Source organism: Diceros bicornis, chromosome 26 (genome assembly GCF_020826845.1).
Source record: "Diceros bicornis minor isolate mBicDic1 chromosome 26, mDicBic1.mat.cur, whole genome shotgun sequence".
Classification (NCBI taxonomy): domain Eukaryota; kingdom Metazoa; phylum Chordata; class Mammalia; order Perissodactyla; family Rhinocerotidae; genus Diceros; species Diceros bicornis.
This window is the reverse complement of record NC_080765.1, coordinates 40,640,072-40,662,809: the sequence shown is the minus strand read 5'-3', so window position 1 is coordinate 40,662,809 and position 22,738 is coordinate 40,640,072. Positions and strand designations below refer to the sequence as shown.

Here is a 22,738-nt window from a genome sequence, read left to right as displayed (position 1 = left end):
CCAGTCTACCCGAGGTGTCTGCCGAGGCCCGTCTGCGGCCGGAGGCTCCAGGCTCCACGGGTGTGTTTACATTCAAAGCCGGGCTTTGTTTCGAAACGTTGTGCGGATCCCAGATGCCTCGGCAGTTGGTGCTGAAAAACTGTGTCAACAAACGTCACGCACATTTGCAGTGTCAGCTGTCTCCGGAGGCAGAACCGTCCCCAACAACATGTGACTTCCAGGCCAGAGGATTCTGATTTGGGGGGATGCCCTGCCCCCACCTGTCCCTGCCAGGAACCTGGGAGCCTCGCGTCATCCTCCCTTCCCCCCACCCCCCCCTCACCTCTCACCTCCCACCCAGTCAGGGACCAGTCCTAGCTCCACAGCTCCCACTTGGATTTGCCCGACAGTCCCTCTCCATCAGCCCCTCCTGCCCCACATCCAGTCTCATCTCCTCCAAACCATCCTCCAAAATGCAGAGGGCGTGGAGCCCTTTCTGGCACCCACTGTCTTCAGGATGCCTCCCGACCCCTCCACATCAAGTGCGGAGCCTGCGTGCTGGCTCCTGCTTCTGCAGCCTTGTTTCTGGCCTTTGTTCCTTCACCAATGACTGATTCAGTCCCTACCTTGTCCCGGCCCGGCTCTGGGCTCTGGGATTTGGGGTGAGATCCCACTCTGGATCCTGTCTGTGCTGACGTTGCTCTGCAGAGCACTGGGTTTGGGGCAGGGTGCACGGAACACCTGGCACAGTAGTGGAGAAGTGGTGGCTGACGGGCAGAAGCTCAGCAGGGTGCGCCCGGGGCATCAGGCTGGGGGACCGTCGGTTGACGTCTTGGGTCTTCCAGATTCTTGGCTGGAGATGTGCTCAGGTGGTGGTTATGGTGTTTTCACTGTCTGGACCAGGTTCCTGCCAGGTCACTGAAGTCCTGAGAAGGGGCTTATCAACCCTTTTGTACCCCAACCATGTCACCCTGAAACTCCAACATAATTATATCCTGTGGCTGCAAAAATTAAAGCCGTGTCCCGCGGATCCAATATCTGGGTTCCAGTTACAATTTCATGTGTTGCCAGGGCCGCCTCATTACATTGCCCACAGTTACACAATGACTGTTGGGCATCGCACATGCACAGCCACGTTGCAATGAGTGATGAGTGCAGTTGACATCCGTGGCACCTGGGATGGACATAGGGCCGCTGGCCTGGTTCAGGCATGACACGTGCCATCCCTGTGACCTCCAGGCCTTTCTACCTGTGTGGCTCTGTCCTTCTAGACCAAGCTTCTGCCTCGTCTTCTGCTGTGTGGTCTCACTGGCTCCTCACAAGCACCCAGGGATGGCTGCCACCCCATGTTGGCAGATGAGGACTCTGAAGACCAGAGAGGTTAAGTGACTTGCCCCTGGGAGGTTAAGTGATTGCACAGCCACTTAAACCAAAGCCCGTTCTCCTCGTGCTGCCCTTTAGGGCTGCTGAGTCTGACGGCAAGGATTCTAGAAACCTGTCCTCATTTGATTCTGCTACTCGTTGTCCCAGATACCTTCTGTTCTTAATGTCACGCTTTGTGGAACAAGAACACCACCCCCACGTCTTCCCTGGGCCCAGATAGACAGTCAAGCTGCCAGCCAGCCGGTTGTCTGCTGTGTGAGCTGCTTCCCGCGATACTGATGATGGCAGTTCGCCTCCACCCTGATCTCAGGGTGTGCTTGCTTGCTTTTTTTTTTTGTGAGGAAGATCAGCCCTGAGCTAACATCTGCCAATCCTCCTCTTTTTGCTGAGGAAGACTGGCCCTGAGCTAACATCCATGCCGATCTTTCTCCACTTTATGTGGGACGCCGCCACAGCATGGCCTGACAAGCAGTGCGTCAGTGCGCGCCCGGGATCCGAACCCGGGCCGCCAGCAGCAGAGCGCGCGCACTTAACCGCTACACCACGGGGCCGGCCCCTGTGCTTGATTTCTTAGGAGCCACCCTAACAGCTTGGAGCCAAAAGGGAGTGCCCCTCAGAGACCCCTACAGGCCAGCCCAGGTCTCCCCATTGTGCCAGGCGAACTCGTCCAGCATTACCATTTTCAGGTGCCGGCTGCCTGCGGTGTCTGGCAGAGGATGGGATCTGAAGTCAGCAGACCTGGGTTTGAGTCGTGGTTTTGCTCCTTCCTGTCTGTGTGACTTGGGGCAGGTTGCTTGACCTCTCTGGTCCTCAGTTCCCCCATATCTATAATCAGGAGCGTCACCTTCTCCCACTACTTAGACCCACCCAGGTGGTCACAAAGCAGAAAAAGCAACAGAGGTATGAATCTGCCACAGTGTCTAATGGTCCAAGCTGAATTCCAAAGCCACCAGGGGGCTGAGTCCTGGGGCCTCCCTCTCCTTGGTTTTCCTCCTATACGTGATGCCACTGTTTGGGTTTGCATTGAGGTTATTACACTGATTATGTCCGAGAGAGAGAGGAAGCCGAGAAGTCCCCATTCCCAGGCTCAGTACAATCCTCTTTTCTTTAACTAAACATGTTTATTTTAGATGAATTTCAGATTTACAGACAAGTTATAAAGACAGTTTCCATCTACCTTTCTCCCTGGTCCCCCCAGTGCTAACACCTCACCTCTCCATGGCACCCTTGTCAAAACTAAGAAATGCATGTTGGTACATTACGTACTACAGACTTTGTTCAGATTTCCCCGGTTTCCCACTAAGGTCCACTTTTCTTTGCAGGATCCAATCCAGGGTGCCACATTGCGTTTAGACAATCCCTTTTTATAACCCGAATCCACTCCCAGGTGACCTCGCTGTTCATCCGTTGTGCAGACACCTCCAGACTCTTCCTGATCCCTGCCTGGGGGCAGGCTGGACCTCAGGGGACGGGACGGCTTTTCTCTTATTCCATCTGCATTTCCGTTTGTGTCTTTTCTATAAGGTGGACACGTGTTGTTATGTGTTTGTCAAAACCCATAGAATGTCCACCACCCAGAGTGAACCCTGCTGTGAAATTGGAACCTTTTGTTAAACACCATTTTCCCAGCCACGTAACATCATCTTGAGTTAATGTGCCATAGTTTACATCACCTAATGTTGGCATTTAGAGTGTTTCTCCTTTTTGTTATTATAAACAAGGGTACGTGAGTAATTAAATGCTTAGCTTTGTCCGTGTTTGAAGTCGTTTCTTTAGAGGAAGTCTAGAAATAGCCGAATCGGAGTACAAAATATTGTCAGGCTCTTAACAGACAGCAACACCCTGCGTGGTTGAAACATCTACCGTGGCTGGTGTCCTTCCAGAATTGAATGCTATCCTTTCTCTTTGCTGTAAGGGAAGTGTTTGAGGACAAGCCTGTGGGGAGGTTTGGGACCGTTGGCCTGCGTGCGTCTCCAGCCCCGTCATGGGGACAGCTAGCAACCATGCCTGCATTTTGCAACCAGCAAGGCAGGGGCTGGTTTTCTTCAAGAAAGCAGCCACATGAGTGTGGGCCTGTCCCTTGACCCGGAGGTTGTTTTAAGATAATTTTGGCTGGCATTTTAAAATGGGGCGATTTCACATTAAAATCTACATTTCCCTTTTCTTTTGAAATCTAGAGGCACGGCTCCCTCAGTCTGCCTTCCTGCTCCAGAGTCACAGGGCAGGGCTGACCCACCCTTGGATGAGCAAGTTCCTCTCAGTGCCCACCACATTCCCTCATTTCCTGGGAATCAGAAGCGAGTGTCTCTTTAGCATTAGGCTTGCACTGGTGATTTCCTTGCAGAGGGAAATACTTCTCTGGACCCACATAGATCAAAATTAGAAAAAAAAAAAAACCAACATAGACAAGTAATTTTTGTAACATTGCTTTTCTCATAGTCAACCCATTCTGTTTATTTGGCCAGCTCCCTCATCAGATTGCCCTCCTACACCCTGTTCTGTTTAGAAATTCCAGAGCTGGCGTGGCTTCTTAATGCCTTTTTTCCATGTTTTTTTGAAATTAAAGTACAATTTACATGCAGTAAAATCCATCCTTTGTAGTGTATAGTTCTGTGAGTTTCGACAAAAGCATTGTCATGTAGTCACTGTCAAAATCAACACATTAGTACATCCAGGTTCACAGCACTGTTATTCACAATAGCCAAAAAGTGGATGCAACCCAAGTGTCCATCGATGGATACTGAAGGGATAAAGAAAATGTGGCATAGCCGTCTAATGGAATATTATTGAGCCTCAAAAAGGAAAGAAATTCTGCCGTATGCTATAACATGGATGAACCCGGAAGGTATTATACTAAATGAAATAAGCCAGTCACAAAAGGACAAATACTGTTTGATTCCACTTATACGAGGCACCTGGAGGCATCAAATTCATAGAGACAGGAAGAATGGTGGTTGCCAGGGCCTGGGGGGAGAGAGAATGGGGAGTTATTGTTTAAAGGGTACAGAATTTCAGTTTTGCAAGATGAAAACGTCCTGGAGATGGATGGTGGTGATGGTTGCACAACAATGTGAATATACTTAACACTACCGAATCGTACCCTTTGAAATGGTTAAGATGGCAAATTTTATGTTACTTGTTTTTTAACACAATTAAAAAAAATCCAGACCTGAGCAGTTCATCACCCCAGACATTCCCCAAGCCCATTTGTAGTCAGTCCCACCCCAGCCCCTGGCAACCATGAGCTGTTTTCTGTCCCTATAGTTTTACCTTTTCCAGAATGTCGTATGAATGGGACCATACAGTGTGAGGCCCCTTGATCCTGGCTTCTTTCTCTCAGCATCACGACTCTGAGATTCTTCGTGTTCTTTCATGTTATTATATGTGTCAGCAGATTATTCCTTATTATTGCTGAGTAGTATTCCATGATGTGCCTATACCACGGTTTATTTATCCTTGCCCCAGTGGAGGGGCATTTGGGTTGTTTTCAGTTTTTGACAACTACAAATAAAAGCCGTTATAATCATTTGCGTGCATTCACGTCTTTGTGTGGACATACGCTTTCATTTCACTTAGGTAAGTACCTAGAAGTGGATTGCTGGGTCGTAGGGTGTGTGTATGTTGAACGTTATAAGAAACTGCTGGGCCGGCCCGGTGGCGCAAGCAGTTAAGTGTGCGCGCTCTGCTGCGGTGGCCCGGGGTTCGCCGGTTCCAATCCCGGGTGCGCACCGATGCACCGCTTGTCAGGCCATGCTGTGGCAGCGTCCCATATCAAGTGGAGGGAGATGGGCACAGATGTTAGCCCAGGGCCAGTCTTCCTCAGCAAAAAGAGGAGGATTGGCAGATGTTAGCTCAGGGCTGATCTTCCTCAAAAAAAAAAGAAAAGAAACTGCCAAATCGTTTTCCAAAGTGGCTGCACCATGTTAGTCCCACCAGCTGTGAATGAGAGTCCTAGTTGCTCTACATCTGCCCCGGTACTTGTTATCCATTTTTTGTTTTTTAACCATTCTGATGGGACTTTTTTAAATTACAGATTCAAAGGAAGTTGCAAAAAATAGTACAAAGAGGTTCCATGTATCCTTCACCCAGTTTCCCCCCATAGTAGCATCTTATATAACTATAGTGCAATAGTACAGCCAAGCAATGGACACTTGTTTATTTTTATTTTATTTATTTATTTTTTTGAGGATGATCAGCCCTGAGCTAGCATTCATGCTAATCCTCCTCCTTTTGCTGAGGAAGACCGGCTCTGAGCTAACATCTATTGCCAATCCTCCTCCTTTTTTTTCCTCCCCCCCAAAGCCCCCGTAGATAGTTGTATGTCATAGTTGCACATCCTTCTAGTTGCTGTATGTGGGACGTGGCCTCAGCATGGCCAGAGAAGCGGTGTGTCAGTGCGCACCCGGGATCCAAACCCGGGCCGCCAGCAGCAGAGCGCGCGCACTTAACCGCTAAGCCACGGGGCCAGCCCTGGACGCTTGTTTAAAAACCCAGAGCAATCCTAGTGGACTTCTCTGAAAATGCAGGGAGAGCTGTCATTCCCGCACTGACAGGACACCCTTCAGCCTATTTGAACACATGGCTATGAAAAGCATCCTCGGGGGACAGAGGGCTGAGTCTGGCCTGCGAAGTCACCGTTTGTCTTCCTGCCTTTCTGCAGAGCACGTTCATCAACAGACCGGCCCTCGGAATCCTCCCCCCGGAGAACTTTGTGGAGAAGCTCCGGGCGTCCCTGCTCTCGGTGAGTTCCCTGGGAACAACCCTCCGTGGTCAGGACCCCCCTCCACCTTCCAGCCCCGCTGAACTGCAGTTCTGATCTCTCAGAGGCGAGGCAGCACCAGCAGGGGAGGGAAAGGATGGAGATCCATCATGATTAAGAATGGGGTGTTTCTACTTCAGTGTGGCTCTCTGTGCAGTTTCTTTCATGAGTATTCTTACTTTTCCCTTTGAGGAAAAGAAGGGATTCCTTGTGTGCAGGAAGAAGGGATCTCTGGAGAAATTAGTATTTGTCCCATGACAGGAGCTCTGCAGATGTTATTCAATCCTCCCCGACATTTTGGGTTTAGTTGGTACAACAATTAAAGTCATTCAGAACCTCAGCTTCCCACCTGCAAAATGTGGGTGTCTCGGGGAGTGGGGGTTGCGTCAGGAGGGACGGACTGGGCTTTTCTTCACCCTTTTATCCTCTCTGCGCTCCAGCCTCGGGGCCTCCTGGGGCCTCTCCTCCATCTCTGAACAGCCCAAGTCCACTCTCCCAGACCAACTGCTGCCAGGATGTCCCTGGTTCCCTCCACCCCTAAACAGCCCAAGTCCACTCTCCCAGACCAACTGCTGCCAGGACGTCCCTGGTTCCCTCCCAGCCTCCCTCCTCCTCCCGCAGCCCCCTAGCCCAGCGTGTGGCCCCTGCAGAGGCACAGCTCCAGCTAGGGGACGTGGGGCGTCCAGACGGAGCTGAGCCCACAGCTGTTCCCCTCTCTGCAGGTGGCTCCCAAGGGGATGTCTCAGCTCATCACCATGGCCTGCGGCTCCTGCTCCAATGAAAATGCCTTCAAAACCATCTTCATGTGGTACCGGGTGAGGACGGGGCACGAGTGTGCACACACACACACACACACACACACACAGAGGCTCCCCAGCACCAGCCACGCACTCACCGCTTGTCCAACTGTTCATCCCAACTGGCTGGATTATTGGACATCAGTGACCCTGGTCAAAGTCCCGGGAGGCCCTTGCGTGGACAGAGCCTTCCAAACACTCCGGGGGGTGTGGTGCAGAGGGCCGAGGCTTTGGCACCAAATGGACCCAGTGTAATGACTCTGTTTTACCTGGCATAACGTATACCATGTCAGCAGATCTCAGTTACTAGTGGATTAGTAACACACCTGATGTATTCATCTGTTTATTTCATCACAAGGACGCTTAAGTCTCATGCTTCAGTACATAAGTGTATTGACCTACATATAAGATCAGCTCTTGAGAATGCACTGCCTAGTTGTCCGGACTAAATATCGGTTTGTGTGGACAGTTGAAGCCCCTCCTACCCCAGAGCGTCTCTGAGATTTTGTTCTGTTTTGTTTGGTCAGAGTAAAGAAAGGGGTCAAACCGGTTTTTCCAAAGAGGAGCTGGAGACGTGCATGATCAACCAGGTAAGTGCAGCGGGCCCTTCCACCTCGTCCATGGGGGAGTGGCCCAGGCTGACCTTCTCAGACAGTCGGCTCGGGCTGCCATAACTAAATACCACAGACTGGGCGGCTGAAACAGCAGACGTATTTTCTCACCGTTCTGGAGGCTAGAACTCCACGATCAAGGTGCTGGCCAATTTGGTTCTCTGGAGCGGGCTCTCTTCCTGGCTTGCAGATGGCCGCCTTCTCACTGTGTCCTCCCATGTCAGGGAGAGAGGGCAAGAAAGCTTTCTTTCTTTTTTTTTTGGTGAGGAACATCAGCCCTGAGCTAACATCCATGCTAATCCTCCTCTTTTTGCTGAGGAAGACCGGCTCTGAGCTAACATCTATTGCCAATCCTCCTCCTTTTTTTGCCCCCAAAGCCCCAGTAGATAGTTGTTTGTCATAGTTGCACATTCTTCTAGTTGCTGTATGTGGGAGGCGGCCTCAGCATGGCCGGAGAAGTGGTGCGTCGGTGCGTGCCCAGGATCCAAACCCGGGCCGGGGCCGCCTGTAGTGGAGCGTGCGCACTTAACCGCTAAGCCACGGGGCTGGCCCAAGAAAGCTTTCTTGTGTCTCTTTTTATAAAGACACCAGTCCCATCATGGGGGCCCCTTTAAGACCTCATCCAACCCCATTTACTCGTCAAGGCCCCATGTTCAATTGCCATCACATTGGGGGTTAGGGCTTCAACATATGGATTTCAGGGAATGCAAATATTCAGTCCATAACAAGGGGTCCCCAGGCATTCTGACCCCTAGTCCATTCCTTTGGTATCAAGGCCGAGAGGAGCTCTTCCTAATGGGCACCCATCAGTTTCCCAGGACAGCTGCCTGAGTTTCACCCGTCTAAGGAGGCCTATAATGTATTCTCTAGAATAATCCAAAATGTCAACACAAATGTATGTGCAAGGGTGTTTACCCCGTTGGTGTTTACAGTAACGATAACCAGAAAAGACTGGGAACCACCAATCTATCCAGTAATGGGGAAAGAGGAATTAAGTGTAGGGGTTTCAGTTGGAACCAGAAGTTCCTAGAGTTCCCAGAGGCACCAAGGAGGCCATTGCTGAGGGACAGCGGAGGTGGGGCTACAAGGAAAACCAAGTGGGTGGCATCCACGCTCCCCAGCCAGCTTCACCAGAGCAGGCCTGTCCTCCCCCGTTTTGTGTTTGGGGTCCCATTACAATTTAGACAGAAGTGTCTGCTGCTAAAAAAAATCGAGAGCCACTGAACTTGGTTACCCGCTGTGTACATCCACAATATTCTGCAGCAGAAATTGTTACAAAGGGGTTCTCTTGGCCCGGAGACATGTGTGCTATAATTTAGTGGAAACAGTGGAACGTAAATTTGTGTGGACACCATGCTTTCAACCATGTAAATAAATATAGAGGAAATTGCTAGAAGAAATCCTGCTAACATGTTTACAGTGGGTTGCCTCTGGGTGGTGAGATTGCTTTGTTTTATTTTTATCTTTGATGCTTTCTTAATTTTTTTTTCCTAATCCTACCTCTTGCTAGCAATATATCCACACCTTTCTCCATATACATACAGACCTACATAAACTTAAGCTTTTTCTTTTTTCTTCTGGCCATTTTTTTTTTTTTTAATGGATCATGCCCTACCTCTTTCTGATCTGATATCCATGGACATCCTGTTCCGTCGACATTTTTAGATCTCATTGCTCATGTGTAGTGGTTACATCCTAAGGCGTGTGATGATGTGTATGTATCACATTTAAACCAGGAGCAAACAAGGGAGAATGACAAGAGGGTCTTCTGGGGTTTGTGGGGGGAGGTCCTGGAGCTTTTCCTGGGGGTCTCAGGGACCCGCTGGAGATCAGCCAGCCTGAGGAAATGCCGGATCAACCTTCCAGAGACTCGGGGCCCCTGCAGTGGCCTCTGCAGCGTCCCCAGCCATTCTGCCAGAGTCAGCTGGAAACGGGTCTGATTCTCCGGCCAGTGGGACATCAGGAAACACTGTCGCAGCGCCATCCTCTAGGGGCTGGGAGGGGGTGGGGAGTAGCTGCACCCCTCCTGAGCCCAGGGGCAGCCACCATGGGAGGAGGGGCAGGGTGTCCTCTGGCTGTGGCCTAGCAGACCGCGTCCGAAGGCCTGGGGCGTTTCCTGAGGTGCCAGCTCAGCCTCGTGTCAGGGAGGCAGGTACACACCATCAGCGCCTGGCCCACCTGGAGCAGTGGGAGCCAGAGCAGTCTGGAGCCAGGGGGGGCCGGGAGTGTGAAGAGCCTGTAGACGGGGGCTGAAAACTCAAAACCCCAGCAGCCCGGCAGGTGACATAAAGGTGACATGAAAGTGGCCCAGGGGCAGCGTGCTTGCCCAGCCGTTAGGCTCAGCTGAGAAAAATGGGCCCAATGGTGCAGAATTTGTGAGAAGACAGAAGTTCGGATATTTATGTGAAATCTCTTGATTAAAAAAAAACACTTTTTTGATTATATAGGCAAAACAAAACACCTGTGGGCTGGATGTACACCTCAGGGGTCTGGTTGGCAACTTGGGCCTGAGATGGGACCCCGGGTTCTTCTGATGGACTGCATGCTCCTCTACGTGCACGGGGCAACCACATAGCCCCCCAGTCCTCACAGCCTTGACTGATGACTGCTCTCTCTTGGTTCTAGGCCCCCGGGTGCCCCGACTACAGCATCCTCTCCTTCATGGGCGCGTTCCACGGGAGGACCATGGGTAAGGAGGGGCCGTGAGACCCACAGGTGGCAGTTAGAGTAATAACACAGCAACAGCAATGGCGAGGCTGCCTTTGATGTCGTGTTGGCGGTTTCCACGTATTGTCTCGTGGACTCCACACCATTCCCTGCAGCGTGTGGGGTATTATTCCCACTTTGCAGATGTGGAAATCGAGGCTCAGCAAGGCAAGGAACATTCCAAGGCCATTCTGTGACAGAGCCAGGATTTGAACCCTTGTCTCTCTGCCTTCAAAGTCTGCTTAATCTGTGATGAATCAGAAAGCAAAACACACACAGGCACATACACACACTCGCGCACGCGGTAAGTGTTCACAGGGTCTGCTTCACTCCAGGATGTTACAGGAACTGCGTTTCTGCAGGCAATGGGCCTCCCTGGGCATTTAAAGACTTGTCCTGAAATGCCCATCTTCTTCTTTTCAAAGACTGTTCCTCCTGCTTCCCCAAGCCGATCCTCTGCTCTTCTGTTTTGCTGGCCCAGGTTGCTTAGCGACCACGCACTCCAAAGCTATTCACAAGATCGACATCCCGTCCTTCGACTGGCCCATCGCACCATTCCCACGGCTGAAGTATCCTCTGGAAGAGTTTGTGAAAGAGAACCAGCAAGAAGAGGACCGCTGTCTAGAAGAGGTAACACCCGCATCTGCCGGGACCTCCGCAAACCCGCTCTCCTTACCCTTGCCACCCCAAGGCTTAACCCCGGGAGAAGAGGAATACACACAAAGAGTTTATCTGGGGACCCGCGTGGTGCTCCCTGGGAGGGATGTAGGGACAGAGAGGCCTCCTGTCCCAAGTGTTCCATGTTGGGAAAGGTAATGAGACACATTGATTTTCCCACCCAGCATCCATCACCCCACTTCTGGTACTGATTTCTGTATCATTTAAGTTTCTTTGGGGGCAAGCTTCCCTGATTCTAGAATAAGAGAAAATGGATTTATGGAAAGAATATGGGAAAGCTCAGAAAACATGGTTTCATGGGATCCTTTAATCCACCATTTTTCAGTCTTTTCCCAAGTCTGGAGTTTCTGTGGAAGCCCTGGGGTTGCAGTGGGGGCAGGGGAGGGACTAAGGATGTGCAGCCCCGTGTCACCATGCCTCCACTTCAACCAGAACAGCCCCCCTTTGACCTGTTCTGCATATCAGGATTACATATAAGACATCGGAAGGATTCTGTTGCTGGGGGAGGCGGTGGAAACAGCTATTTACACCTGGAGCACGTCTCCATTTGGACCAGCTATATTCCAAGTGCTCCACAGCCACCTGTGGCTCCCAGCCGTCTTAATTGGAGAGGGCAGGGTGTAGGAAAGACAGCATTTTGACAAATAAGAAAATAACCACGTAACAACAAATTGCAGACTATGCTCTGAAAGCAAAGAAGAGCACCTCAGGGCTTTCTTGGGGCAATTGGTGGAGACCAAGCCCAAAATCGCATCATCCAAACAGAAGGTTTTCCCTTAATTCTGCATAACAGAGAAAGACTGCCCTTGTTACTCTATTTAGGTGTACGGTTTGGAGTCTTTTAAATTATGTATGATTATTAAATATTAATAAAGTATCACAGTTACTACTCTTTAATTATCTATAAGATGATGCCCATTTTAGAACAAGAGTTCAAGAAATATAACCACTTAGAAACAATCCAGTCTTTTTCTTACTACCTCATGCACTAACAGTTAAATTTTTTTTAATCAACTTCAACTTCATAAACTTATAGTTTACATTCCATAAAATGCACTCGTTTAAGTGTCTAGTTCAATAAGTTTTGACAAATAAATACAGTTGTGTAACCATCACTCCAATCAAGGGCATCTGTCACACCGGGAAATCTCTTGGGTCGTCGAGGACTCAGTCCACGACCCCCACCCCCACCCCACTCCATGCACCACTGATGGGGTTTCTAGCATGATGAATGAGTTTTGCAACAGTTGTATAAACAAATAGACATCTCAGATTCCTGCACAGAAAGGACTCTTATGCCAATAATAACAAAAATAATAGTATAACAAGATAATAACGTAGTGGCGATACAGCAGCAGCTACCACTTCCTGTATGGTGGACACCGTGCTGTATCATCTCATCCAGTCTTCTCCATGACCCGGTAGGTAGAGTCTGTCAGTGTGCCCATCGTACAGATTGGGAAAGCAAGGCTTCAGAAGGTTAAATAATTTGCCCCAAATTATCAGTTTGTGTGCCCACATGTGCACCAGTCCCAAGTAAGACACACTCCATCCACACCTGTGGCTCCGAATGGATCCACAGTCTTCACCGGAAGTGCACACGAACACATCTTCCACGTAACTTCCAGGGTTTGTGGTACCCCGGGAACACGCCCATCCGCAGATGCTGCTCGAGCCTCTGCAAGCCCTTGTCGCCCCCCTCTTTGGAATCCAGGTGGAGGATCTGATCGTGAAATACCGGAAAAAGAAGAAGACGGTGGCTGGGATCATCGTGGAGCCCATCCAGTCTGAGGGTGGAGACAACCACGCATCCGACGACTTCTTCCGGAAGCTGAGAGACATCTCCAGGAAGGTCAGTGCCCGGGCTGAGGTTGGACAGGCCCACAGGCTGTTTGCAGTTGGTTTCCCAGAGCAAAGGGTTAGCTTTGCGGTCCTTGTAAACTTCCGGATGTTCGGAGGCTGCTTGTCAGCCTCACGGTTAGGGTTCTTCCCTAAAATCTTATTGTAAAATTAGCCTCCAACCTGCCGTGTTAGTCGGGGACTTTCCCAATCAAGAGACCCCCCCTCCACCTCATCTTTCAGCCTGGTGTGGTCCACACTCAACAGATGCAAAATGAACAGACTTTATGTTAATATCGTGTTTATTTTAACGTGTTTGCATGTGTCACTGGCATATCCGACTGGTGAGTTCACAGAGAAAGGTTATACGACCTAAGCTGATTTCAACACAAGGGTAAGTAAATAATCATCTGGTGACATGCAGATCCAGCAGACAGGGCAGCTGAGGTTTGGGGACCAGGCCCAGGTCCCGCTACCAGGACACACTTCCTTCCGAGTAAGTCAGCTGGCTCATGGACGGACCAGATGCAATGCTGCTGTGCTCTGGTTCAGGGAGTATCTGATGTTCTGTCTGTGCCAACTCAGCTCTTTGAGGAAACGTCCAGATACGGCCCTGGTGGACCTGCCCTGCTTCAGTGTTTGGTTTAGTTCTGGACAGCCCACAAACGCGGGCTTGGTCCAAAGTCCAGAAAGCAGGGACTCCGGCTGGATTCAGGCGTCTGCGGTGGGTCACCTATGGTGGGTGTTTTTTTCTCTCCAGCACGGCTGTGCCTTCTTGGTGGACGAGGTCCAGACGGGTGGCGGCTGCACTGGCAAGTTCTGGGCCCACGAGCACTGGGGCTTGGATGACCCTGCGGACGTGATGACCTTCAGCAAGAAGATGATGACCGGAGGCTTCTTCCACAAGGAGGAGTTCAGGCCCAACGCTGTGAGTGCGGACCCCACCCTCTCTCCTGTCCAGGGAGGGGAGGGAGACAGTGAAGGAGAGGCCCGTTCTCATAACCGTGCCTTTCTCGCAAACCAGGAACTGAGTGGACACCTAATGTGTCACAAAGGTTTCCTAAGTTCTGATCAATTTAATTAGCCAATGGTTATGATCACCCCTGCTCTCTCTGCAGGGCCGACTTTGTAGCAGTCCATTGTCTTCTCCTAATTTTCCTCTGTGTGCACAGACAATAATATTGTTAATAGTTTTGTGCCTGGCCCAGTTCTAAATATTCCTCACATACTTTTAATCCTCGCAACAATCTAACTAAGCAGGTGTTATTTTTATCTCCCATTTTACTAATGAGGAATCAGGCACAGAGAGGTTAAGGAAGTTGTTCAAAGTCACACAGCCTGTTAAGTAACAAAACCAGAATTCAAACCCAGGGCCCATGCTCTTCACCATTACACTGTACTGCCACACATACATACGGATTCTCATACATACACACACACAGTCATCAGGGGCACAAGATCCTTCCCTCCACCATTCTTGCATGTAGTTTCCACCCTCAGGGTCACCTCTCATGGTCCAAAATGGCTACGGGAGCCCCAGCCATCACATCTCAATTCTAGGCAGCGGGAAGGAAAAAGGAGGGAAGGACAAAGTGGCCCTCTCCTCGTCTTTAGCAGCCTTCCCAGAAATCCCACACTTCTATTTCTAACATGACTAAGATCTGGTCACATGGCCACTCCTAACTGCAAGGGAGGCTGGGAAGTGTGGATTAGTTGGCTGCGTTGACACCTGGGTAATTCATGGAGGAATAAGTCAGGTGGTCTTTGAGGGTCAGACTGCCATCAGTCCACTGCCAACTCCACCACCTGTGAGCTGTATTTTTCCTGGACAAATCACACAACCCCCCAGAACCTCAGCTTCCTCCTCTGTAGAAGGAGGATGATGGTGGCTAGGGGCCAGCGGTCTTGGTCTCCCCAGGACCAAGGGATTTCCCAGGGCCTGGGCTGGGGGTACCTAATGGTAGTACCCACCTGTGGGGTCGTTGTTATGGGAAGAACTCCATGAGACGTTGTGTGTTCTCCTCCATGTGTGTTCACTGGGTTGGTTTCTCTCCTCTTCAAGGGGGACAAGGCGTGTCTGGGGGCGCGGGCCCCTGCGGGGTGTGCCTGTGTGAACCCTTCTAACAAACACCCTGTGCCTCGTTCCAGCCCTACCGGATCTTTAACACCTGGCTGGGGGACCCGTCCAAGAACCTGCTGCTGGCCGAGGTCATCAGCGTCATCAAGCGGGAGGACCTGCTGAGCAACGCAGCCCACGCCGGGAAGGCCCTGCTCACGGGGCTCCTGGACCTCCAGGTACCCCGCTGTCCCAGGACCCCTGCCCCTGGCTCCTACGGCCCCCAGGGCCATATCTGAGCTCTGGTCCAGCGGTTCTGAATGGGCCCTGCCGTTTCTGTAGGGGATGCCTTCCCACCTCTCCATCCAACCCACTCCCAGGGCCTGAACGCCTGGCTTTCCTTCCACACCAAGTCCAGACGTCCCTCCTTTGAGAAGCCGCCCAGACACTGCCCCGTCACTCCCACTGATGTGGCAACCGTGCCCTCCTCTGGTGTACTGGCTTCTGCGTAGTTATCACTCTGCAGCAGTGCTGTCCAGCGGGACACATCACAAGCCACATATGTCCTTTTAGATGTTCCAGTAACATACTAGAAGTAAAAAGGAAGGAGGTGAAATTTATTTCAATAGTGCATAGTACTTAACCCGTTATATCCAAAATATTATTTCAACATGCCAGCAATATAGAAAATAAGTAAGGTGATATTTCACATTCTCTTTCTTATACTAAGTCTTTGAAATCCGGTGTATATTTTGCACTGACAGCACATCTTGATTTGGACTCGCCACATTTCAACAGCCACGTGTGGCCTGCATTGGACAGTGCAGCTCTCTATTATAATAATCATTTGTCCTTATTATGTCATCCTCCCTGCCTGACACTTCCTGCACACACACAAATGTTACTCTCCTAGATTTACGGGGGGCGCACTGCTGGCAGAACCACAGTGTTTCCAGGACTGGCCAGGCCAGCCCAGGAGTTGGGAGGAGGGGTGACCTTCTCCAGGTGGCTTGTCACAAAGAGCCCCTCCCCTGGGATCTTGAAGCATCCAGTCACCCATGATCTGAGCAGAACCGCTGAGGGGGGCTCGTGGTGGTGGTGGTGGTGGTGGTGATGGTGGTGGTGGTGGTGGTGGTGGTGATGATGGTGGTGGTTATGATGATGATGGTGGTGGTGATTATGGTAGTGGTAGTGATGATGGTGGTGGTGGTGGTGGTGGTGGTTATGATGATGGTGGTGGTGGTGATGGTGGTGGTGGTGATGATGATGATGGTGGTGGTGGTGGTGGTGGTGGTGGTTATGATGATGATGGTGGTGGTGATTATGGTAGTGGTAGTGATGATGGTGGTGGTGGTGATGATGATGATGGTGGTGGTGATGGTGGTGGTGGTGGTGGTGGTGGTGGTGATGGTGATTATGGTAGTGGTAGTGATGATGACGGTGGTGGTGGTTATGATGATGGTGGTGGTGGTGATGGTGGTGGTGGTGGTGATGGTGATGATGATGATGGTGGTGGTGGTGATGGTGATGGTGATTATGATTATGGTAGTGGTAGTGATGATGGTGGTGGTGGTGATGGTGATGGTGATGGCAGTGGTGGTGGTGGTGGTGATGGTGGTGGTGATTATGGTAGTGGTAATGATGATGACGGTGGTGGTGGTGGTGATGATGAAGGGATGAGGGACAGTATTAGGAATGGCTTCCATTTATTGAGAGCCTGCTATGTGCCAAGTCCTGTAATAGGGACTCTGATCCGCTCTTTCATATAAGTCCAACAGTAATACTGTGGGTGTAGGCACCATTATATGCCTGCTTTACAAATGAGGAAACTGAGGTGTGGGGGGGCCGTTAACTTGTCCAAAGTTACACAGCTTCCACCGCTGGGGTTTGAACCTAATTCTGGTGGCCTTCAAAGTCCATGTTCTTTGCCAATGTTTACCTCTCTGACATGATCAAGGACCTGATAATAATAATAATAATAACTTCTATGAATTAAGAACTTGCTATGAGCCATGCATTGTGTTAAGTGCCTTATCTCACTTAATCTTAAGAATAAGATTACTGCATTTAGGAAAAAAGAAATCACAACCCTCAGTTAAATTTAAATTTCAGAAGTCTGAGGCCCAGGGGAGTAAGTTCAGGACTTGGTTCTGGACACAGGGCAGCCAGGAGCTCCAGGGACCACCCGCTCCCCCCTCCCCAGGTAGGGGTGCCAGATTTAGCCATTACAATCCAAGATATCCAGTTAAATTTGAAAAACAGCAACTGTTTTTTTTTAGCACAAGAATAGCCCGTGAAACATTAGGGACATACTTATGCTAAAAAATTAGAAGTTGTCTATCTGAAATTCAAATATAACTGAGCGTCCCATATTTTATCTGGCAACTCTAACTCAAAACAATTTGAAATTAGGAAAATAGGATTATTCTCATTTTCTGGATGAGAAAATGGAGGCCCAGGCAGTAGTGAGGGAGCCAGGTTTTAAACCCCCATCTGCCTGATTGCGAAGACTCTGAAGGGGTTAAGTGTGACTGTTAAGACAGCGATGACCTTCCAACGGTGCCAGTCTGGGTAGAATTTCTTTTTCTTTTCTTGGGGCTGGGTTTGCAGCTAAACTGAGGTTGGGGTGTGGGGGGTCTGGGCATGTGCCAAGGGTCCCTTCCTTCCTGGTGCCACGCTCCTTCAATGTCCGCCAGCCAGCACGGCAGGAGAGGGGACAGGCGACGTTGATTTTCTTGGGAGATGTCCAGCCCTGCCTGCGGTGGTGGCTCGTGCTGACTGTGGGATCTGGTTGTTCTGGGGCTGTCACAAACGGGGGCTGCTCTCTGTTCTAAGCTGAGATGCCTTCCCATGAGGTCTACACGGACCAAGGGCTGCCTTCCTCGTGATGTGGGCGTCACCCAGGGTCCTGGGATACGAAGTGACAGGCGGAGCTCACGGCCTAGCGAGGGGCTTGGTTGGGACGCAGAGGAGGCGGGCTGGGGAGACACAGAAGCAAAAACGTTTAGACAGTCTGAGGTGTCGCTTGACAGGCGAGTCGTGGTCAGATTGCAAGATGGCAGTGTGGGGGCCGGCCCCGTGGCGTAGCGGTTAAGTGCTGGAGCTCTGCTGCTGGTGCCCCGGGTTCGGATCCCGGGCGCGCACCGACGCGCCACTGTGGTGGCCTCCCATATAAAGTGGAGGAAGATGGGCACAGATGTTAGCTCAGGGCCGGTCTTCCTCAGCAAAAAAAAAAAAAAAAAAAAAGATGGTAGTGTGGCTCAGGAACAAAGAGCAGAAACGGGGTTCCGACCCCACAAGTGAAGTCAGGCCAGCCCAGAAAAGCGAGGCCCAGGCCCAAAGGAATGCCGGAGATGTCTTCTTTGTAGGCCTCTTAAATGTCCCCGTTAATGCCGCCCATTCCCAGTGGAGCTCCTGGAGGACCAGGCAGCTTGCAGGTCCCTGACTGACGCCCCTGGCTCTGGGGAGGGGGGTGGAGGACAGTGTTTCCCAAAGTGGGCTCCACGTGCAGGACGGGGCCACAAAAACGGTTCCATGGAGACGTCCCAGAGACTGGCATCTTGCTTTGGGAGCCCCGGGCTGGCTCATTTAAAGGGATGGGAGGGGTCGGGGGCCCCCATCAGGGCCTTAAAAAGCTATAGGCAAGAAGGAGGTAAGATTGCAGAAATGCCCTCAGACAATGAGCAGACAGATGGGTGAAACAAAAGGAAGGCTCTAGATGCGCAGGCCTGGAGGCCTACAAGGAGGCAGCGATCAGCGCCCTGCAGTGAGGAGGGGCCGGGGCCCCGCGTCCTGCATTGATTCCCCAAATGGACAGTTACTCAGCCCCACTGTGTGTGTGTGTGTGTGTGTGGCACAAGGGCCCTGAGGGGTGTCTGAATGTTTGAGACCTTGTTCCCGGCCTCCCCAAAGACCTACTCTGGAGGGAGAGAGGAGTGGGTTCCAATCGCTGGCTCCCAGTCAATCAGCAAGTGCAAGGAACGAGTAGAGTAAGTGCTGGAGTGACTTCTGAGCCTCAGTTTCCCCACCTGTGGAGACCTAAATGGGTCCCCCTTCACCGGCGGGATGAGGACTCACGGTCCTGCACGGCAGTGCCTGGCACAGTGCCTGGCATGTATGTGGGGCCTTTATCATCTCCAGAATCTGACTTCATCCCCAGTGTCTACCAGTGGGCTGTAATGCAGTGACGCTGCCCCCCCCCCAGTCTCTGCCCCCAGAAGCCTGAAGTTATTTGGGGTTTTCCAAGCCTTTGTTTGCTGTCCCTTGTGTGGACGATGGGGAGTGGGGAGGGACCAAGAGCCTCTGTCTGAGTGACCGTATTAGCTTCTTTGGGCTTCTGTAACCAATCGCCACACACCAGGTGGCTTAAAACAACAAGAATTGATTCTCTTACGGTTCTGGAAGCTGGAAGTCTGAAATCAAGATGCCAGCAGCCTTGATTCTTTCTGGAGGCTGAGTGAGAATCCCTCCCACGCTCCTCTGCCAGCCTCTCGTGGCTGCCGGCCGTCCTCAGCCTTCCTGGGCTGGTGGCTGCAGCACTCCGATCTCTGCCTCCGTCCTCACAGGGCTTCTCCCTCTGTGCGCGTGTCTCTGTGTCCACATTTCCCTCGTCTTACAAGGATGCCGCTGTTGGATTTAGGGCTCACACTAATCCAGTGTGACCTCATCTTAACCGAACTAATAACATCAGCAAGGACCCTATTTCCAAATAAGGTCACAGTCACAGGTTCCAACTGGACAGGAATGTGGGGAGGGGGCTACTGTTCAGCCCAGCACAACTCCCGACCTCAAAGCCTTGAGTGAGGACGAGCTTTTTTTCTCCAAGAAGAATCACCACTTCTAGAAGAAGAGTTACTACATAGATGGCTGACATATGTTGAGCACCTTCCAAGTGCCAGGCTTAGGGCTTGACAGAGAAACCTTGTCTCACCAAATTCTGCCCACAGCCCGTTGGGGTCAATAGCATTTACATCCCTCAGTTTACAGAAGAGGAAACTAAGGCACGGGCCCCTTAAGTGACTCACTCGGGGTTATGCTGAGAAAGAGGCAGAGCCAAGTTTTGAAGCCAGGCCTGGATGCATCCAGAGCCAGGGCTCTGAACCCCACGTGGTCCTGCCAGTCCATGCAGAGGCCCAAAGGCTGGATCGGGGGTGGGGGGCAACTAAGGAACCACAGCCACCGAGCCGGCTGCTACAGGGGTGACCAGCTTGGATGCGGCCTTGTCTCCCCCACCGCAGGCCCGGTACCCCCAGCTCATCAGCAGAGTGAGAGGACGAGGCACCTTCTGCTCCTTCGACACTCCAGACGAATCCATACGGAATAAACTCATTTTAATAGCCAGAAACAAAGGTAAGGCAGCGGGAGTGTAAGCTGAGCATCATCGGGCACCCCCGGTGCCTGGTGGGGGCCGGGGCACGTGGTACCCGGGACTGAAAGTACTCTGAGTGTGCTTTCTCGAACGAAGAGGAAGTAGCCAGCGGGATCTCCTTGTACGTTATTCATTCAAGAGATATTCACAGAGGTGAGTGGTGCCAACACTGGAGAGAGGCATGATGATGAGCAAGACCATCGGGGCCCTTCCTCCAAGGAGCGTACAGTCTAGCAGGAAGGGTGACAATAAAGAGAATATGTCACACACGACAATTGCAGTTATAAATCCTAGGAAGGAGGAAAAGGGGCTAAAGGTTGGAATAGCTGGGGAAAGTGTCCAGAGCAGGAAATCAGGGAAGGCTTCCTTGAGGAGGTGGCATTTTACCTTACGTCTTGACAGATGAACAGGGGGTGGCCAGGTGAAGAAGGTGAGGAAGAACATTTTGGGCAGAGGGAGTCATGTGTGCAATTAGCCGAGGCGGGCTGGAGCTTATGGAGGCGGAGAAACAGGAAGGATGGAGTGTGATGAGGGACAGACAGGCTGGAGGGGATGGGGCCGGGGAGGGGCTGCCAGGCCCACCTCACCTGGGCCTGTGGGTCAGCTTCAAGATTCTGGACTTCTCCCTAAGAGCTGTGGGAAGCCGTGGAAGAGTTTTACGTGGGGCGGATCAGGGCCTCTCCTGTGTGTCGAGCATGGGGACCATCTTATCGAGTCCCCGCAGCATCCTTGAAGGCTGGGATCATTCGCCTCCTCTTTAAAATGAGAAAACTGAGTCTCAGAGACGCTTCACACCCTAGACAAGGCCGCCCCGCTAGTCAGTGGTGAGGTCGCCCTTTACGACAAGCAGGGTCCGTCCCTCTTCAGGGACGGCTCTGCCCCGCGTACCTACTTCTGAGCTGCCTGCTCTTTTGTAATTTACTTGTGCACTTCTTTCCTTTCCCCACCACACCGTGAGTTTCTGGAAGGCAAGGACTTGATCTCGGGATTTCTCTATGAGCAGACCTAGCGCAGGGGCGGCAGAGCAGGCATGCGGAGCTGGAAGGGAGGGAGGGAAGAGGGTGATGGGTGAACGGGGAGAGAACCGGAATGAAGGGTGGGTGGGTGGGTGGAGGAAGGGCAGATGGAAGCCTGGATGGGAGAATGATGTGATGGATGGAGCGGGGCAGCCGGCACGTGTAGCCTTCCTCCCAAACTCCTACCCTCCCTCCTGCCTTCTCTTCCAGGCGTGGTGTTGGGGGGCTGTGGCGACAAGTCCATTCGTTTCCGCCCCACTCTGGTCTTCAGGGATCACCACGCGCACCTGTTCCTCAATATTTTCAGCGACATCTTAGCAGACTTCAAGTAAAGAAGCCATTCCCACTGCTCTGAGAAAGCCCCGATTCAACAGTTGTCAAATTGATTAGTTTGCCTAATTCATGTTTTCACTTAAAGTGTCAGAGGTGAATGCATCAACTGGAGGGTTATTTGTGGGGAGGGGATGTTTTTGGTGGCCTGGGGGGAGGGGAGGGGAGGAGGGGCTGGTTTGGGTTTTCCTCCCTGCAAAGCCAATGGGGCACAATGGTTGAAGGCCAGAAATTCTGCTTGAGCCCTGGACATAGTCTTAGGAGGGGCCATGAGGGTCCTGGCCGTATATCTGCCCACCCTTGACCCTAACAGTTATTTGGAAGCCAGTCAAGGGGATGACACCTGCTCCTGGGACTGGTGGCTGGGGCTCCTGGGTTCTGTCCCTCTCAAGTGTAGTATTCTGTGATCGAGGATGCTGGCTCCCCTCGTCCTATGCAACAAACATGCCCGCACCCCCTCACCCAGCCCCTGGAGCTCTGAGCACATCCCAGGCACAGAGCGTATGAAGGCAGGACAGTAGGGATGTTAGGATTGAGCCAGGGGTGCAGGAGGGGGTCTTCGGGCCTCCTGGGGACTTGAGCCACGCCTCTCAGTGCATCTGGCACTTCCTGTAAACTGTGAATCTTGTCCTTGACAGGGCTCTGCCCTGAGAGAATCTCTGGGGGGCATCACCCACGGTTCCTACTCGCCGTCCTCCACCCCCCAAACTCTCCCTCCTGTTCCGTGTCAGCCTAGACCTCTGTGGAAGGAAATCGCAGTGCCCCTGTGCCTCCACAGGGGTACACGTGAGTTGAAGTGTCAGCAGCACAAGCCAGGTGCCCGCAGGTGGAAGCCCAGGGCCTGGGGTAGCAGAGCCCCTTCCTCCTGCTCCTGGTTCCGAGGTCTGACTTGTGGACCCCATGCCCCAGAGGCCCTTTCTCTAGTTTTTGCTCATCTGCCTTCTGAGCAGCCCCGGGAACAGCTTTGCTGTTCCATCAGAGGCCATTAATGCTGAACTAGGTTTCCTCTTGAAGGAAGCATCATGAATGAAAGGTACCAGAACTCCAAGAGGGAAAAAAGTAGCCTGTTGGTTCAAGGTGATTCCCTTGTCCTTGCCACTCTAAGTTAGAGATTTTTCTGGACGTGGATGAGGATGGAGATTATAGGCAGATGATACTTAAAGCTTAATTGGACTCTGGCTGGGACGAAGGGATCTCTGCTGGAGGCAAGACATTC

The 22,738-nt window shown here is 51.6% G+C and overlaps 1 protein-coding gene across 5 annotated transcripts in view; it reads left to right on the top strand.

Annotated features, from left to right (window-relative positions):
• Positions 1–21,665, top strand: part of ABAT (4-aminobutyrate aminotransferase) — an 87,370-nt gene extending 65,705 nt beyond the window's left edge. For all 5 annotated transcript variants that reach the window (XM_058570089.1, XM_058570093.1, XM_058570090.1 and 2 more), the window contains exons 7-16: positions 6,023–6,103; positions 6,844–6,936; positions 7,446–7,508; positions 10,155–10,218; positions 10,717–10,865; positions 12,628–12,765; positions 13,513–13,680; positions 14,901–15,047; positions 20,046–20,157; positions 21,403–21,665. In XM_058570089.1, the coding sequence (XP_058426072.1) occupies positions 6,023–6,103; positions 6,844–6,936; positions 7,446–7,508; positions 10,155–10,218; positions 10,717–10,865; positions 12,628–12,765; positions 13,513–13,680; positions 14,901–15,047; positions 20,046–20,157; positions 21,403–21,524 (1,137 nt within the window). In that variant the 3' untranslated portion in view covers positions 21,525–21,665. The remainder of the gene's footprint in view (positions 1–6,022; positions 6,104–6,843; positions 6,937–7,445; positions 7,509–10,154; positions 10,219–10,716; positions 10,866–12,627; positions 12,766–13,512; positions 13,681–14,900; positions 15,048–20,045; positions 20,158–21,402) is intronic.
• Positions 21,666–22,738: the final 1,073 nt, after the last annotated feature.